At 44.8% G+C, this 18,291-nt stretch overlaps 1 protein-coding gene across 2 annotated transcripts in view; it reads left to right on the top strand.

Annotated features, from left to right (window-relative positions):
• LOC116972173 (ATP-binding cassette sub-family F member 2) overlaps positions 1-18,291 on the top strand; it is a 60,895-nt gene that overhangs the window by 5,499 nt on the left and 37,105 nt on the right. Inside the window, exons 2-6 of one of the 2 annotated variants that reach the window (XM_033019567.1) lie at positions 149-356; positions 728-940; positions 2,076-2,258; positions 9,211-9,382; positions 10,768-10,863. In XM_033019567.1, the coding sequence (XP_032875458.1) occupies positions 185-356; positions 728-940; positions 2,076-2,258; positions 9,211-9,382; positions 10,768-10,863 (836 nt within the window). In that variant the 5' untranslated portion in view covers positions 149-184. The remainder of the gene's footprint in view (positions 1-148; positions 357-727; positions 941-2,075; positions 2,259-9,210; positions 9,383-10,767; positions 10,864-18,291) is intronic. The other variant, XM_033019568.1, reaches the window with a different exon arrangement.

Below are 18,291 nucleotides of genomic sequence, written 5' to 3'. Positions count from 1 at the left end.
CCGGCATTGCTTCATTCAGTGTTGGGAGCTTCAGTTGGTTTGTGTTAAAGTATTGTGAATAATTCAATGACCGTCAGAGGTGACAATGCACAGAAATTCCTGAAGTAGTGGTTCAACAGGTTAAAAATAAAACTCTCTCTTTTGGCAGGTACTGCTCCCACTGTAACGCCAACCAGCAGCAGAGATGCCTTCTGATCTGGCCAAGAAGAAGGCAGCGAAGAAGAAGGAAGCGGCAAAGGCTCGTCAGCGTAAGCCGAAAGCTGCAGAAGATGGGGAGGAAAACGGTGACCTTGGTACAGACGACGTGGGGAATTCCGAAAGGCAGCAAATCAATGGATGTTCTGGTTATGATGCAGGTAGGAACTTCGGTTAGGACAGAGTCCAACATTCCAGGATTTAGGCTATGAATATCAGGGAAGACTTTGGCTTGTTTGTTCACAGAATATTGTTATTGGCAAGATAGACACAAAATGCTGGAGTAACTCAGCGGGTCAGGCAGCATCTCTGGAGAAACTTTATTGGCAAGTTTGCTGTTTGCCTTCCATCTTTAATTATTCTGTGTGGAGTGGGTCGTTCATCTATTTCAGTGTAAGGACTCTTAACTGGTGTAGGAAGGAACTGTAGATGCTGACCTCCCTATGACCTCTGATTTTGCATTTACCCTGTTTCTCATTGGTTAATGGTTCCTCCATGTCCCCATCTTGTGATGCTGTTTCTTTGTTCACAGGCCTGGCCCAGATTATCAATGAGCTGGATGAGTTTGAGCTGAAGAAAGCAGCAGCCCGGGCAGTCACAGGGGTGTTGGCCTCTCACCCCAACAGCACGGACGTTCACATCATCAATCTATCACTTACCTTCCACGGTCAGGAGCTACTAAGCGACACCAGGTTGGAGCTGAATACTGGCCGGCGCTATGGACTGATTGGCCTCAATGGCACAGGTAAGGTCACAGGTGGTCAGAATGCTGGGACCGTTCCTGGAAAGTTGTTGAAGTCTAACTCTAAAATGTTTTATAATGTTGGTGGATAGGGCTGCTTCTCCATTTTAGGATTATTTACACGTGTACACGTATATTGAAAAGCTTTGTTTTGCATACCATCCAATCACATCTGATAATACTATGCATAATGTAATCAAACTCTAGTACAGTAGATAGAGCAGAGGGGGAGATGCAGAGTGCAAAATATAGTTCTCACAATTGTAGCGCATCAGTTCCAGAGACAAAGTCCAATGTCCGCAAAGTCCAACGTCCGCAATTGGATGCTGGAGACAGGGGAGACCTCATAGAAGTTTCAAGCACGACCGTTCAGAAGCCTGAAAAGAGGGGAAGCAGCTGTTCCTGTGGTGCACACATTCAAACATCTTGTATCTTCTGCCGGACGGGAGCAGGGCAAAAGAGGAAATAATCAGGGTGGGACAAGTCTTAGATTATGTTAGCTGCTTTTCCGAGGTGGTGTGGATGGAATCGATGGCGGGGTGTGTGGTCTGTGAGATGGATTGGGCTGTATCTACAGCTCTGTGTATTCTTGTGGTCTTGGGCAGATCTATACCAATCCAAGCTGTGATGCAACCTGACAGAATGCTTGCTGTGTTTTTTTTGGAAGTGTCTGAAAGCAGCAGTTAGCTAATAAAAGGGCCCTTGCAACAATGTGTTGCCCACCTGTGGGAGAAGACAGTGCTCTTTGTCCATCCATCACTGACTCCATAATGTGCCTGGCTACCAAGAGTCCCATTGCAACTAGAGCACAGAATGTGCAGTATGTGGTTAAGTGAGACTGCAATTTGTGTCAAATCATGTGACACACGAGTACAATCAAGCCACACACATGCAGCAGATAGTGCGGGTATAGTGTTACAGCATCACAGTTACATTCACTTGTAGACATCGCAAACTTGTCAATTGAAACTTTGTGGAATAAATCCTGTGGAGTTTTTGCAGATCTGCCAGTTCAAGTACTTCGTCCCAAAGGGAAAGGCAGACTTGCCAGATTGGGAGTGAACATGGAGCAGTGCGTTTTGCCTAATGCTGTTCCCCCTCTCCCCCTTTTCCTTCCCCTCCCCCCCCCCCCCACCAGGCAAATCCATGCTGCTGTCTGCTCTAGGTCACCGGGAGCTGCCGATACCGGATCCCATCGACATTTACCACCTTACACGGGAAATGCCACCCAGTGACAAAACGCCACTGGAATGTGTGGTCGAGGTTGACAAGGAGCGCATCATATTAGAGAAAGAGGCGGAGCGACTGGCCCACGAAGACGGTAACTACCTTTAGCTTTTTGTATACAGTTTACTACAAATATCACCACACATAAGCACTTACATTAATCTTAATTAAGCATCTCATATAGTACAAGTGTATAGCAGTAGTATACTGAGACAGAATCGCCATTTTGGTGCCATTTTCAAGTACCAGTTGTAAGTGCGGAGTTCTTGAAATGACCAAGAAGGCCCGTTGTCCTGGCAGGATCAGCCTGGCCAAGCATGGCCACTAGTGTCCTCTGCGGCTGCTTCACCACTGTAGACCAAGTGCGCTCGGCCTCTTGGAACGGTGTGAAGTAGTCTTGAACATATTCCAATTCACTGGCTCGAGGCTGTCCAGATGTTCACCCTCGGCCTCCTTAGACAACTGCTATATCACTATTTTCATAGGTGTCTCGTGCTTCCATCTGGCTGAATGAAATTGTATTGAGAGTTGGAAATCAAAACAAAAGCTGCCAATTTGGAAACCTGAAATAAAACCAGAAATTGCTGGTAGTGCTCAGCAGGTCAGGTCACATCTGTGGACAAATAGTTCAGGTTGTCAACCCTGCATCAAAGTAGGACTTAAAAGCCCAGTGGTGCAGCAGTTAGTGCCAGTCCTGACCTTGGTTGCAACCTGTGCGGAGTTTTCTCTTTCTGCGACTGCATGTTTTTCCCTCTGGTGTTCTGGTTTCCTGTCGCACCTTCTGTCATCGAGCTGGATATCGTGTGGAAGAGATAATAATAATAATATATTTTATTGTCATTGCACATCAGTGCAACGAGATTTAGTATGCAGCTTCCAACCGATGTAAAAGAAAAGTAAAATAAATAAATAAGCTGTGTGACGTGACCATCCGAGGGAGACAGTCCAGGTGGGATGGGGGGCACTCAGCAGGGCCGTTTCTGAATCTGGAGATTCGGGCGTAGAAGGCCTTGTAACGTCTGCTGGAGGGAAGTAGTTTGAACAGTCCGTTACAAGGGTGTGAGGAGTCTTTATGGATGCTGACGGCCTTCCTGAGGCACCGTGTGTGGTAGATGCCCTCCATGGCTGGTAGCTGTGTCCCAATTCACCAGGATATTATCTAGTCTTGTGGGCTTGAGTTGCAGGGAGAGGCTGGATAGGCTGGGGCTGAGAGGCGACCTTACTGAGCTGTATGAGGGGCATGGATTAAGTCTTTTTTTTTCCAGGGTAGAGGGTTCCAGGGTATTAGGTTTATGCTAGAGTGCATAAACCTAATATGAGAGATTTAAGATTTGTACCTTGGGCAACTAGTCTCTAAGAAAAAGCTGCCAGAGGAAGCAATGTAATAACTTGGGTTAGGTTGTATTGGAGTATTGCGTGGAGTTCTAGTTGCCCATTACAGGAAGGATGAGGAGGCTTTGGATGGGGTGCAGAGGAGATGTCGCCCAGATTAGAGGGGTTTTGCGACGGGGAGAGGTTGGATAAACGTGGATTATTTTCTCTGTAACGTCAGAGGTTGAGGGCAGGGTTCTCACTAAGCTGTGCGCGCGCGTGCACACTAGTTTTGAAACCAGCGCAAAAAGAAATTTATGTACGCACAAAGGATTTTGACATTTGGGGGGGAAAAAACTCCGCTATGAAATTTCTCCACAATAAATGATAGCGGAGCAATTTTATAGCGGAGACTTTTTTCTGAATTTCAAAATCTGTGGCCCGATCCGTCACCGAGGACAGCTGCAGCCCGCTCTGACATCGGCAAAATCCGTCCCCGTGCTTCACCCAGGGGAGGGCCAGGGCCACCCTCAAAGATGGCGGCGCTGCTGGCAGGAACCCAGCGGAAATGGATGGGACTGGACCTTGGTGAGGTGGGGAGGGGATCGGGGAAAGGAGGAGCGGGGGAGGGGTGGAGGATGAGTAGGGGGGAGAGGTGGAGGAAGAGGGGGGAGGAGCGAGGGGGAGGAATTCTTAAAATAAAGAACTGTTTCATTGAAAAACAAAGCATTCAAGAATCTGTATGTCATAGACACTACAAGTTACCTAAAATGTAGTAATCAACAATTATACAGTATATAATTTATACTAATTTGTAAAAATCTCATATTGACTTTATTGTACAGTTTATGAAGATCCATTTCAAATTCTGTAGCTAGCTTATTGAGTTATTGAAATTTTGATTCACCATGTCAAATTCAAAGGGTGTGAAGCGCAAAGCTGGTTTATAGTTGAATGGCTTAACGAAATAGTAAAAACTGCTACCCAAAAAGCTCGTGAGGTCATATATTTGCACAAGAATTCAGTGCGCAACATTTGTAACAGCATAAAAAATTGCCCAATACAAGATTTCTGCGCACACAGACTACTAAAAGTTAGAGGGAACACTGGTTGAGGGGTGACGATAGAATTAAGTATATAATTATGAGGGGTATGGCAAGGGTAGACAGTCATAACCTTTTTCCCAATATCCAATACTAGAGGCCACAGCTTTAAGATGAGAGGAGGAAAGTTTAAAGGAAATGGCTCTTTTCCACAGAAGATAGTGGGGGGCTGGAACACATTGCCAGGGGAGGGTGGAGGCAGATACAATAGTGAGATTTAAGAGCCTTTTTGATAGGCACATGGAAATGCAGGGAATAGAGGGATATTGATCATATACAAATGAGGTTAGTTTAACTTTGCTTCATGTTTGGCGCAAACATTTTGGGATGAAGTGTCCGTTCTCGTGTGTACCCTTCTGTTAGTGGATACAATTATGATGTTTGGAAGATGTTTATAGGGATATATGAATTGGAAGGGTTTGGAGGTCTTTGGGCCAACTTGGTTGCCATGAGGAAGTGCGCCAAAGGGCCTGTTTCAATTCTGCTTAGCTCTATAACCATCCCAAAGATGTAGGCAGATTAATTGGCTGCTGCTGCTGCACACGGGTAGCAATGAGGTCAGTATTGTCTCTGGACTCTGAGATGAATGTTGTATAAGTAAGTGCATAAAATATTTTGAAGGGGGGGGGGGGGGGGGGGAGGGGAGGCATTGGTTGTTATTGATAGGCACGTAAAGGAGTTGCATGCAGGAGCTAAAAACAAAGTGCTGTAGGAACTCAGCAGGTCAGACAGTAATTGGGTCGGGGCCCTTCTTTAGACTGGTGCCAACGCAAAACATCATCTATCCATTCCTTCAGAGATGCATGCCTGACCTGACCAGTTCCTCCAGCACTATTTTGCTCAAGTTTCCAGCACCTGCAGTTACTTGTACCTCCAGCTAAATGCTGGAAACAAGGGGAGATGGGGTACTTCTGTTCGGAGCTGTCAGGGACCTCTGTATACTAATAAGTAAATTACATTGTACTGGGAAAAGTAAAATTCCCACTGCCGGCCTTATTAAAAAATATCACCATTCTTTAGTGTAGCGATACAGCGTGAGAACAGGCCCTTCGGCCCACTGAGTCCATGCTAACCGGCCAACACCCTGTACACTAGCACTATCCTACACTGGAGACAATTTTTACTAAAACCATATTAACATACAAACCGGTGTGTCTTTGGAGTGTGGGACTAAACCGGAGCATCTGGAGAAAACCCACATAGTCACAGAGAATGTACAAACTCCATACAGACTGCACCCATAATCAGGATTCAACCTACTTGTGCTACTGTGCCATGGTGTTGGATTGAAATTGTGAAACTTTCCCCCCCCCCCCCCCAGCAGCAATGTTGGAGCTTCAAAGCAGCTATTGCTTTGGCTGAAGAAGGTTGCTTCATCAGTATCATAGACACTAAAAGCTGGATTAATCAGTGAGTCATGCAGCATCTCTGGAGAAAGGGAGTAGATGACATTTTGCGTTGAGACCCTGCATCAGACAGGATGTCTCGACCTGAAACGTCGCCTATTCCTTTTCTCCAGAGATGTTGCCTGACCCACTGAGTTAATCCAGTTTTTTGTCTATCTTCGGTTTAAACGAGCATCTGCAGTTCCTTCCAACACACTTCATCACTATCATGTTGAGGATGAATTTAAAACAAAACAAATCCAAATCTGGAGGGAGTTCTATTTAAGTGGGATCAGTCTGCCTTTCAATTTGCCGTGACACCTGCCTCTGTAATTCCTCTCTCTCTATCCATGTCGTCTTAAACCAATTGTTTGACAATTCCTGATTGTAAATGTGTGATGGATATGTGTGATAATTCCTTTGTGATCCACTATTCTGTAATTTAGTAGTAACAGTGCCCTCTGTCATGTTTGGGACAAAGACCCATCATTTATTTATTTGCCTCTGTACTCTACAATTTGAGATTTGTAATGGAAGCAATTAGATGTGTTTAAAGTGCACATTGTCAGATTTTATTAAACGCCTTTTTTATACATTTTGGTTTCGCCATGTGAAATTACAGCTGTGTTTATACATACTCTCCCCCATTTCAGGGCACCATAATGTTTGGGACACATGGCTTCACAGGTGTTTGTAATTGCTCAGGTGTGCTTAATTGCCTTCTTAATGCAGGTATAAGAGAGCTCTCAGCACCTAGTTTTTCCTCCAGTCTTTCCATCACCTTTGAAAACTTGTATTGCTGTTTATCACCATGAGGATCAAAGTTGTGCCAATGTAAGTCAAATAAACCATATGAGAAACAAGAATAAAACTGTTAGAGACATCAGCCAAACAGGCTAACCAAAATCAACTGTTTGGAACATCATTAAGAAGAAAGAGAGCACTATTAATCGCAAAGGGACTAGCAGGCCAAGGAAGACCGCCACAGCTGATGACAGAAGAATTCTCTCTATAATAAAGAAAACTCCCCAAACACCTGTCTGCCAGATCAGTAACACTCTTCAGGAGTCAGGTGTGGATTTGTCAATGACCACTGTCTGCAGAAGACTTCATGAACAGAAATACAGAGGCTACACTGCAAGATGCAAACCACGGGTTAGCCGCAAAAATAGGATGGCCAGGTTAGTTTGCCAAGAAGTACTAAAAGAGCAACCACAGGAAAAGGGTCTTGTGGACAGACGAAACGACGATTAACTTATATCAGAGTGATGGCAAGAGCAAAGTATGGAGCAGAAAAAGAACTGCCCAAGATCCAAAGCATACCAACTCATCTGTGAAACACGGTGGTGGGGGTATTATGGTCTGGGCATGTATGGCTGCTGAAGGTACTGGCTCACTTATCTTCATTGATGATACAACTGCTGATGGTAGTAGCATAATTAATTCTGAAGTGTATAGACACATCCTATCTGCTCAAGTTCAAACAAATGCCTCAGAACTCATTGGCCAGCGGTTCATTCTACTGCGACAATGATCCAAAACATACTGCTAAAGCAATAAAGGAGTTTTTCAAAACCAAAAAAATGGTAAATTCTTGAGTGGCCAAGTCAATCACCCGATCTGAACCTAATTGAGCATGCCTTTTATGCTGAAGGGGACTAGCCCCCAAAACAAGCATAAACTAAAGATGGCTGCACTACAGGCTTGACAGAGCATCACCAGAGAAGACACCCAGCAACTGGTGATGTCCATGAATCACAGAGTTCAAGCAGTCATTGCATGCAAAGGATATGCAACAAAATATTAAACATGACTACTTTCATTTACATGACATTGCTGTGTCCCAAACATTATGGTGCCATGAAATGGGGGGACTATGTATGTACACTGCTGTAATTTCTACATGGTGAAACCAAAATGTATAAAAATGGCCTTTATTAAAATCTGACAATGTGCACATTAACCACGTGATTTATTTTTTTTTCCTATTACAAATCTCAAATTGTGGAGAACAGAGGCAAATAAATAAATGATGGGTCTTTTTCCCAAACATTACGGCGGGCAGTAGGTTTCAGCATATAATTTTCATGTGTTGCTGAGGTACAGTGAAAAGCTTTGTTTTGCAAGCTGTCCAATCAGTTAATACTGTACATAGTTGCAATCAAGTCAAACTCGAGTACAACAATAGAACAAAGGGGAAAGATACAGAGTGCAGAATATAGTTCTCTGCATTGCAGTTTACCAGTTCCATGGAAAAAGCCCAATGTCGGCAGTTGTATAGAGGTGAATCGGACAATACACCAGCTTGTGCAAGAGCCATTCAGAAGCCTGATGAATGCTTTGCTGAAAAGATGCGTTTAAAGTTGGTATCCATGTTGGGCAGACAGAGATGTGCAATATTTATAGGGGTTTTAAATATTTTAAACTAAATTCAGTGACTTGTGCTTGCCCAGTGCTGGCCAGAGTGTATGTGACTGCCAGTGATGCAGAGTGTGGGATGCTGGTGCCGGGCGCAGGGGCTGTCCCTGAAGATGATGACATAGACCGGCCACCTGATGGGACAGGCTCCCTTGCACTGTGCTGTCGGTATTGCATGTGGGTGTGGAGATGTATTAGGTGAACCCAGTCAGGGTTGTTGCAGGACAGTCTAGACCTGGTGGAGATCAGCACTAGGTGACTGGAGGCACGAGCTGTACATGAGCTCCAGCACCAGCCTGTCAAGGTGCTGTCATCCTTATCTTGTGGTTGTGTCAGCTGCAGTAGCTAAGACTCAGATCATTGAATCATTGACAGATACAGCATGGAAATAGGCCCACCTGCGACTCCACCTGCCAACCCTTGATCATCTGTTTATATTAGTTCTGTTATTTTACTTTCTCATCCACTTCCTACACACTAGGGGGCAAATCAGGGGGCCAATTAACTTACAAACTCACACATCTTTGGGATGTGGGAGGAAACCAGAGCATCAGGAGAAAACCCATGTGGTTACAGAGAGAATGTGTAAACTTCACACAGGCAGCACCAGAGGTCAGGATCTAACGCGTGTCTCTGGTGTGTAAGGCAGCGGTTCTACTAGCTGGGCCACTGCTGCACAGATGATGAGCAGCCTTTCCCTGTGTCCTGTTTGAGTTTCCAACTCGAGTCGGCCAACCTAAGGCAGTATTCATGGATGTGCCCTGTGTTTGGGGTTTGTTGTCTGTATTCTGCTGTAGCTTTTGGAGTTTGACTGTCCCTTTCCTTCCAGCTGAATGTGAGAAACTGTTGCAAATCTACGAGCGTTTGGAGGAGTTGGATGCGGCCAAGGCGGAAGTGCGTGCGTCACGGATTCTGCACGGCCTCGGCTTTTCACCAGCCATGCAGCGGAAGAAGATGAAGGATTTTAGCGGAGGCTGGAGAATGAGAGTGGCACTTGCCAGGTAAATTAATGGGGGTGGGTGGTGGGGTGGGGGGTTCTTAGTGCTGCAGAGGCAGTGTCTCGGGGCAGCCATCTAAACAGCAGAGATGTAAGAATCAAGGGGGTTTTATGATCATTTGAAAGATAATATCTGGAAACAGGCACTTTGGTCCATCAAAGATAGCACAAAATGCTGGAGTAACTCAGCGGGTGATGCAGCATCTCTGGAGAGAAGGAATGAGTGACGTTTCGGGTCAAGACACTTCTTCAGACCATTGGCCCATCAAGTCCACGCCAACCATCAATCACCCATTCATACTAGTTCTGTTATCCCACTTTCTCATCCATCTATTAGATCTAGGTAATTTAGAGGCCAATTAACCCTCAAACCCACACATCTTTAGGACGTGGGAGGAAATTCACATGGTCACAGGGAGAACGTGCAAACTACACACACACACACACACACACACACACCCCCCCGCCCAAGGTCAGGATCAAACCTGGGTCTCTGGTGGTGTGACGCAGCAGGTCTACCAGCTGCACTCCTGCAGCCCTCAGTGTGGTGGGAACAATGTTAGAAGATATTTGAGTAAGGCGGTTAAAGTTACTGCAGGTGGATGAGAATGGTGTTACAGTCAGGAAGAACAAGCTCGGTTCTGAGTGCCACTGTTCTTTGCATGGGTGAATCATTTGCTTGGATGAATGATTTACTAGATCCAGGCTTTGCAGGTGCAAAAGATCCTCTCTGATATTCCTGCAAAATGCAGAGGCAGGAATGGAAGCCACAATAGCAAAGATTCAAAAATGCACAAACTGTTCATTAAAAAGTAAGTTGTGCTATTGCTTCCATAAAGAGCGCCCACTCCATTCACACTAAAACATTTAGTCATAGAGTCTTACAGCGAGGAAACAGGCCCTTCGGTCCAACTTGCCCACACCGGCCAACATGTCCTTGTTACATTTTGAATTGATTTTAATAGATGAGAGTCGGCATTTGAGAGCAGGAAGTCTGATTTCTCCTGATGCTGCTTCTCTCGGTTGAGGTTACAATTGGTCCAACCGTGATTTTATTATTTAGCAAAGTTGGCTGGAGGGGGCAGGGGTGTCGATCTGCTCCTGGTTTGTATGTTGTTAATTTACAGCCCTATTATCTGCTTGATATTTAATCCCTATTCAAGCAGAATCGATGGGCAGTGTGAGTTATACATGCAAAAATAAGCCCTTTTTATTGAAAGTTTCTTTCTGTAGCATTAATTTATGAGGGTTCGGGTGTTTTTGAGTCTTCACGCTTCTTTTTCAGTGAAACTAGGGTAACCGCAGTGTGTTGGAAACATTGAACCATTTGTTAGTTCATGCCCTGTGATCCATCATTCCTAATTACTGTGGTTTGCTGCCATTTTCCAGGGCGTTGTTCATCAAACCCTTCATGCTGCTGTTGGATGAGCCCACCAATCATCTGGATCTAGATGCCTGCGTGTGGCTGGAGGAGGAACTCAAATTGTAAGTTGGAGGAGTTCATTCCTTGGGGTTTGTTGCCCTTTAGTTTAGAGATACAGAGCGGAAACAGGCCCTTCGGCCCACCAAGTCCTCACAGACCAGAGATCCCCACACATTAATACTATCTTACACACTGGAGACAATTTTACAATCGTACCAAGCCAAATAGCCTACAAACCTGTGTCTTTGGAGTGGGAAGAAACCGGGGCACCCGGAGAAAACCCACGTGGTCACGGGGAGAAAGTACAAATTCCGTACAGACATAGTCCATAGTCGGGGTCGATCCTGGGTCTCTGCCTCTGTAAGGCCGCAACTCTACCGCCGCGCCACCGTTCTGTTGTTTTGTTTAATATTGTAACGTACTAAGGTACGATGAAGAGCTTTTGTTGGGTGCTATCCAGTCAAAGAAAAGACTATACATGATACAATTAAGCCATCCATCGTGTACAGATAAAGGGTACAGCATTTAGTGCACAGTCTGATTAAAGATAGTTCAAAGGTCTCCAATCGGGTAGGTAGGAGGTCAGGACTGCACTCAAGCTGTTGAGAAGATGGTTCAGTTGCCTAATAACAGCTGGGGGAAAAACTGTGCCTGAATCTGGAAGCATGCATTTTCAAACTTCTGTACTGATGGAAGAGGGAAGCAAATGGTTTGACAGGGGTGAGACTGATCTTGATTTTGCTGCCCTGCAAGCATAACATGAGGATGCATCCGTGAATGGTGACAATGTGGCTGGTGTGGCAGAAGGGCAAGATGCATCTGTAATATGGACGCTTGCCAGTTCAGCAGTATTAAACAAATTATAATTAAAACACAAAGTACTTGTACTATAATGGATGGGATTTATATAGCGCCTTTCTAATACTCAAGGCGCTTTACATCGCATTATTCATTCATTCCTCAGTCACACTCGGTGGTGGTGAGCTACTTCTGTAGCCACAGCTGCCCTGGGGCAGACTGACGGAAGCGTGGCTGCCAATCTGCGCCTACGGCCCCTCCGACCACCACCAATCACTCACACACATTCACACACATTCACACACAGGCAAAGGTGGGTGAAGTGTCTTGCCCAAGGACACAACGACAGTATGCACTCCAAGCGGGATTCGAACCGGCTACCTTCCGGTTGCCAGCCGTACACTTAGCCCATTGTGCCATCTGTCGTCCCAGTAAATGACACCAGGATGAATGCTCATTCACGAAAACCAAGCCTAAAGCCAAAGTACTATCTAAACTGATTATACAAACTGATGCTTTGGGCAATAACTAACTCCATATGCAACAATCAGCAAACTACATGTTAACAAGCACATTTAAAAAAACTGATCATGTAGATGCAAGTATATCATTGAGGTTATCAAGTGGGCACTTCCCTTTGCTGGTGTTTCGTTGAGTTGGGCCCATGACACATCGGGCAAGCTCAACAGTTAATTCTGGCGTCCCAGAACAACCCCCCTCAATGCCTGCTCTCACCACCTATGATATCAGTATCTACTAAATAAAGGAAACTACAGAGGATTAATTCACTCTAACAAATGCTAAACACTCGCATCCTGTCTTATCCACTTATCCTAACCCATCATTAAAATTGTAACACCACAAATATCAACCTTTCATAAAACCTGGATACATTTACACAGAATACATAAACCGCATGTTATATTTCCTTTCTGCCCTGAATTGATGCTATTTCTTCTTCACCAAATCCACCTACTACCTTGCTCTGCTGCCTCTGTCATCTCCTTTACGGCCTGACGCAAACTCTATCTGCAAATTCCTCGCTCAATAGAGCGACGTGGTTGATTGTACTATGAAACCTCTACAACCCGCCTCTACCGGACGTATTCTTGCCCTCCATCCTCGCTGCTCAATTCTGCCAACTCTACAAATCTGAGCTTTACCTTTCATGAGCTTCATCCACTAAGTTCTCCCAAGGCACTGTCAGTTCTATAAAATACACGATCTGCTGACTAACTGACCATAACACTATATCAGTGCTCCAACTAATACTAATTATTTCCTGCAGAACAACAAGCTTTCCTCCCAAATATACCTGCATCTACCAATCATTGGCTCCCCGCAACTGGCCTAACCCATACCTGTCTGAAAACTTTCCTCTACCTTTCTCTCCCTCACGGAACAACAGAATCACTACGCTCTCAGTCCTGATGCCTACTGAATTCACTTGTGCTACTCTCCTCTCAATTGCTGCAGCTATACAATTCAAGACATGGTTATGCCGCCAAGTATACCGACCCTGAGAAAGACTAGTCCTACATCCTGACAAAATATGTCTCAACGTTGCCACCTCTGATCACAGAGGACTTGCCCGGTCCCCACCTACCCTTTGTTTGAGGTTCTGCAGTGATGGCAGCACATCATAAATGGCCCCTATAAGGAAACTTGCCGCCTCCATGATCCACGTCCTGCCAGCTAACCTCCTCTTTTCCACACTTTTCAGTTCATCCACTGTCCCTGCTTAACCTGAGCTAGTGCTCTTATACATCTCACTGCTTCCTCCTGATGACGTACCTACTCTACAACCAATTTCCTCTTCTCTGTTGGACCTGCCTTACTCCACACTAGTTTTCTTGTGCTGAGCCCAAGGCCTCTTTTCCCCAGTTGCACCCTACCAATACGTACTTAGTAATCATGGAGACACGTGTGCATATTTATTAAATGCGCACACATGGTTAAAAATCGTACGAATAGTGACAGGAACTGTAATGTGCAATTTGGGAGCTGATATTTCTGGGAACATTTTAATCTTTTAAATCACTCTTAGTGTGTATGGTGGTGATCAAACTGGAAAGCCTGACCCTTGAACTATATGAAAAAAATCAATCCAGATGTGAGAGTTCAATTCAATGAATAATCAGAAATTTAAAAATATGTCAAAGAACAATACAGCCCAACTCATCTGTGCTGATCAAGTTGTCTAACTGCACTAGTCACATTTGTTGGCACTTAACCCGTATTCCTCCAACCTCCAATGTTGCAGTTGTACCCGCTTCTACTACCTCCTCTGGCAGCTCGTTCCAAATACTCACCATGAAGAGTTGCTCCTCGGTTCCCATTGAAATCTTTCCCCTCTCACCTTAAACGTATGCCCTTTAGCTCTTGATTCCCCAATCCAGGGAAAATGATGTGATTATCTACCTTGTGCCCTTTGTTATTTTATAAACCTCTAAGGTCTCCTCAGCCTCCTATCCCATGGCGAAGGAAAAGTCATATCATGTTTAGCCTCTCCTTGTAATTCAAACCTTCTGGACCTGGTACCATCCATTTTTGTTTCCTTTTTTTTTTTTGCTCCCTTTCCAGTTTAATGACTTCCTTCCAAAAGTAGGGCGACCAGAACTGTACACAGTACACAAAAAGTGCCTTACTGGTACTGTGTACCACTATAACGATATTCAAGCTCCAGAATGCTAACAGATCAAACGCCTTCACCCTGTCCACCTGTGTTGCCACTTTTAAGGAATTTCTGCATCCCTAGGTGTCTGTTTTATGACACTCTCCAGGGTCCTGGCATTTACTGTGCCAGTCCCGCCATAGTTTGTCTTGACAAAATGTAACACCTTGCATCTATCCGTGTTAACTCTGACTTTCTTTGGCAATTAGCCCAATTGATTTAGATTCCGTTGTAATCTCAGATGGCTGTCACTATACCACCAATTTTAGTGTCATCTGCAAACGTATTAACCATTCCACCAACGTTCTCATTTAAATAATTATTATAAATAACAAACGGGAAATAGATCCAGCACCAATCCCTGTGGCACATCACGTTACAGGTCTCCAGTTTGAAAAAATACCACCTCCCTCCGTCACCTACCTTTCAAGCCTTTTTTTGTTTCCGATTAACCATTGTGTCCTGGATCCTATGTGATCTAACCTTCCAGATTAGCCTGCCCTGTGGTATCTTGTCAAAGGCCGTTCAAAAGTCCAAGTAGACGATGCCTGTAGTACTGCCCTCATAAATCATCTTGGTGACTTCGTCATCAATTCAGTTGTAATGGTGCGACCTGATTTCCCATTCACAAAGCCATGCTGACTGCCCCTCATCAGTCCCTGCCTTTCCAAATGCAGGTGGATCCTGTCTGAGCACCCCTCCTAACTTGCTCACCACTAATCTAAGGCTCACCAGGCTATGGTTCCAGGATTTTCTTTCCAACTTTTATTAAATCGAGACACAACATTTGCCACCCTTTAGTTGGTTGACAGCTCACCTACAGTGCCCTCCATAATGTTTGGGGCAAAGACCCATCGTTTATTTAATTGCCTCTGTACTCTACAATTTGACATTTGTAATAGAAAAATCACGTGACATTGTCAGATTTTATTAAAGGGCATTTTTATACATTTTGGTTTCACCATGTAGAAATTTCAGCTGTGTTTATACGTTGTGTATGTGTGCGTCCCATTTCAGGGCACCATAATGTTTGGGACACATGGCTTCACAGGTGTTTGTAATTGCTCAGGTGCGTTTAAATGCCTCCTTAATGCAGGTATAAGAGCACTCAGCACCTAGTCTTTCTTCTAGTCTTTCCACCACCTTTGGAGCCTTTTATTGCTGTTTATCAACATGAAGACCAAAGTTGTGCCAATGAACGTCAAATAAGCCATTATGAGACTGAGAAACAAGAATAAAACTTAGAGACATCACCCAAACAGGCTAACCAAAATCAATTGTTTGGAACATCATTAAGAAGAAAGAGAATACTGGTGAGCTTACCAATCGCAAAGGAACTGGCAGGCCAAGGAAAACTTCCACAGCTGATGACAGAAGAATTCTCTCTATAATAAAGAAAAAATCCCCAAATGTCCAGCAGATCAGAAACGCTCTTCAGGAGTCAGGTGTGGATTTGTCAATGACCACTGTCCGCAGAAGACCATGAACAGAAATACAGAGGCAACACTGCAAGATGCAAACCACTGGTTAGCTGCAAAAATAGGATGGCCGGGTTACAGTTTGCAAATAAGTACTTAAAAGAGCAGCACAGTTCAGGGGAAAAAAAGGTCTTGTGGACAGATGAGACGAAGATTAACTTAAATAAAGAAAAATCCCCAAACACCTGTCTGCCAGGTCAGTAACACTCTTCAGGAGTCAGGTGTGGATTTGTCAATGACCACTGTCTGCAGAAGACTTCATGAACAGAAATACAGAGGCTACACTGCAAGATGCAAAGCACTGGTTAGCTGCAAAAATAGGATGGCCAGGTTACTGTTTGCCAAGAAGTACTAAAAGAGCAACCACAGGAAAAAAGTATTGTGGGCAAATGAGATGAAGATTAACTTATATCCGAGAGATGGCAAGAGCAAAGTATGGAGGAGAGAAGGAACTGCCCAAGATCCAAAGCATACCACCTTATCTGTGAAACACGATGGTGGGGGTATTATGGCCTGGGCATGTATGGCTGTAGCATAATGAATACTGATGTGTATGACACTTCCTAGCTGCTCTAGTTCAAACAAATGCCTCAAAACTCATTGGCCGGCGGTTCATTCTACAGCAAGACAATGAGCCCAAACATACTGCTAAAGCAATAAAGGAGTTTTTCAAAACTAAAAAATGGCCAATTCTTGAATGGCCAAGCCGATCTGAACCCAACTGAGCATGCCTTTTATATGCTGAAGAGAAAACTGAAGAGGACTAGCCCCCAAAACAAACAAGCTAACGGTGGCTGCAATACAGGCCTGGCAGAGCATCACCAGAGAAGACACCCAGCAACTGGTGATGTCCATGAATCACAGACATCAAGCAGTCATTGCATGCCAAGGATATGCAACAAAATACTAAACATGAATAATTTCATTTACATGCTGCTGTGTCCCAAACATTATGGTGCCCTGAAATGGGGGGACTATGTATAAACACTCCTGTAATTTCTACATAGTGAAACCAAAATGTGTAAAAATGGCCGTTATTAAAATCTGACAATGTGCACTTTAACCACATGTGATTTGTTTTTTTTCTTTTTTTTTTCCCTATTACAAATCTCAAATTATGGAGTAGATAAATAAATAATGGGTCTTTGTCCCAAACATTATGGAGGGCACGGTATATCTTTGGCTTAGACTCAACAATTTCTTCCCAAGCTTCCCACATAATAACTGAAAAGCAGCTGGATTGAGTTTTAAAAACCCTTTTCACTAATGTTTTTCTTAGTGGAGGTCATCTGTCCTCCTATAATATGCCCTGTAGGTGGCTCCAGTCTTCCATACCCACAAGGTTGTGCTCGACTTGACTTTTGATGGCTGAGCAAGTTGTTGCATTGAAAGTGCTGTCCCTGTACGAGGTTAAAGCGGATGGAGTCGTTGGGATCAATGTATCACCAAATGTAGGCAAGCTAAAGTCTGACCTGATTAATTTGATCGGCCTACCAAATGCTAGAATTAGTCTTAGCATGAGTGTAGAGTGAATGGGGAACCTCGCTGTCAGTTATATTGATAGTCGTACAGCACAGAACTGGCCCCTTCGGCCCAACTCATCCATGTTGACCAAGATGTCCATTTTGGCTAATCCCATTTGCCTGTGTTTGGTCCCTAATCCTCAATGATACTTTCCATGCAGGTACCTGTCCAAAGGTCTTGTAATTGTATAGCTGCATCTGACATCTCTGGCTCTTCATCAACGTGGAAACATTGCCTGTCAGGTCTCTTTAAATGTTTATACTATCTCTTCTAGTTTTAGACACCCCTAACTTGAGGAAAGGACTGTGACCATGTACTTTATCTGCACCTTTCATGATCGTATATACCTCTACAATGTCACCCCTTGGCCTGATGCACCTCAAGGAAAATATCTCAGCTTCTACAGCCTTTCATTGAGACCCAAGCCCTCCTGTCTAATCGCTGGAAATTACTTGGTTGCATCAAAGATTGAGCTAACCAGGGCCAGAATGTCACAGACTGCACAGTCAACACAAGAAAATGTTGAAATGGTCAACAGGTCAGACGGTGGAGAGTGAAATAGTTGACGTGTTGGGTCATAGAGCGGCCTGTTACCCGAAATCATCCGGCCTGCAGGCGTATTTTCTTTTCCGTAGACATCCGGCCCGCAGACGGTGACGCAAGGAGGCCTGCGCTGGACGCCGCAATGGCGGAGCGGCCGAGCGGGGCCGAGCTCTGGCTGTACCGCATCCTGCACAAAGCCGCCGGCATGGCGGCCCTCCTTCTGTGTCTGGGCTTCCCTGTCGGGATCCGGGTTGTTAATAGGCCGGGGATGAGTTGGAGTCAGTATTTGAGCCACCGCCTTCAGGACAGAGCCAAAGCAATGGACCGTAGGTACACCATGTTCGTGAGCACCCGTAACTAGGGGCCAGTGCTCCGAGTGGCGTCCTTGAAGGGGTGGGATCTATGTGAACACGTGGTAGATGTGGCCGCCATCCACTCACAGACATGCCACCCGGCCCTTATGCAGAAAAAGG

Source organism: Amblyraja radiata, chromosome 4 (assembly GCF_010909765.2).
Source record: "Amblyraja radiata isolate CabotCenter1 chromosome 4, sAmbRad1.1.pri, whole genome shotgun sequence".
NCBI lineage: Eukaryota > Metazoa > Chordata > Chondrichthyes > Rajiformes > Rajidae > Amblyraja > Amblyraja radiata.
This window is presented reverse-complemented; position numbering and strand designations above follow the sequence as displayed.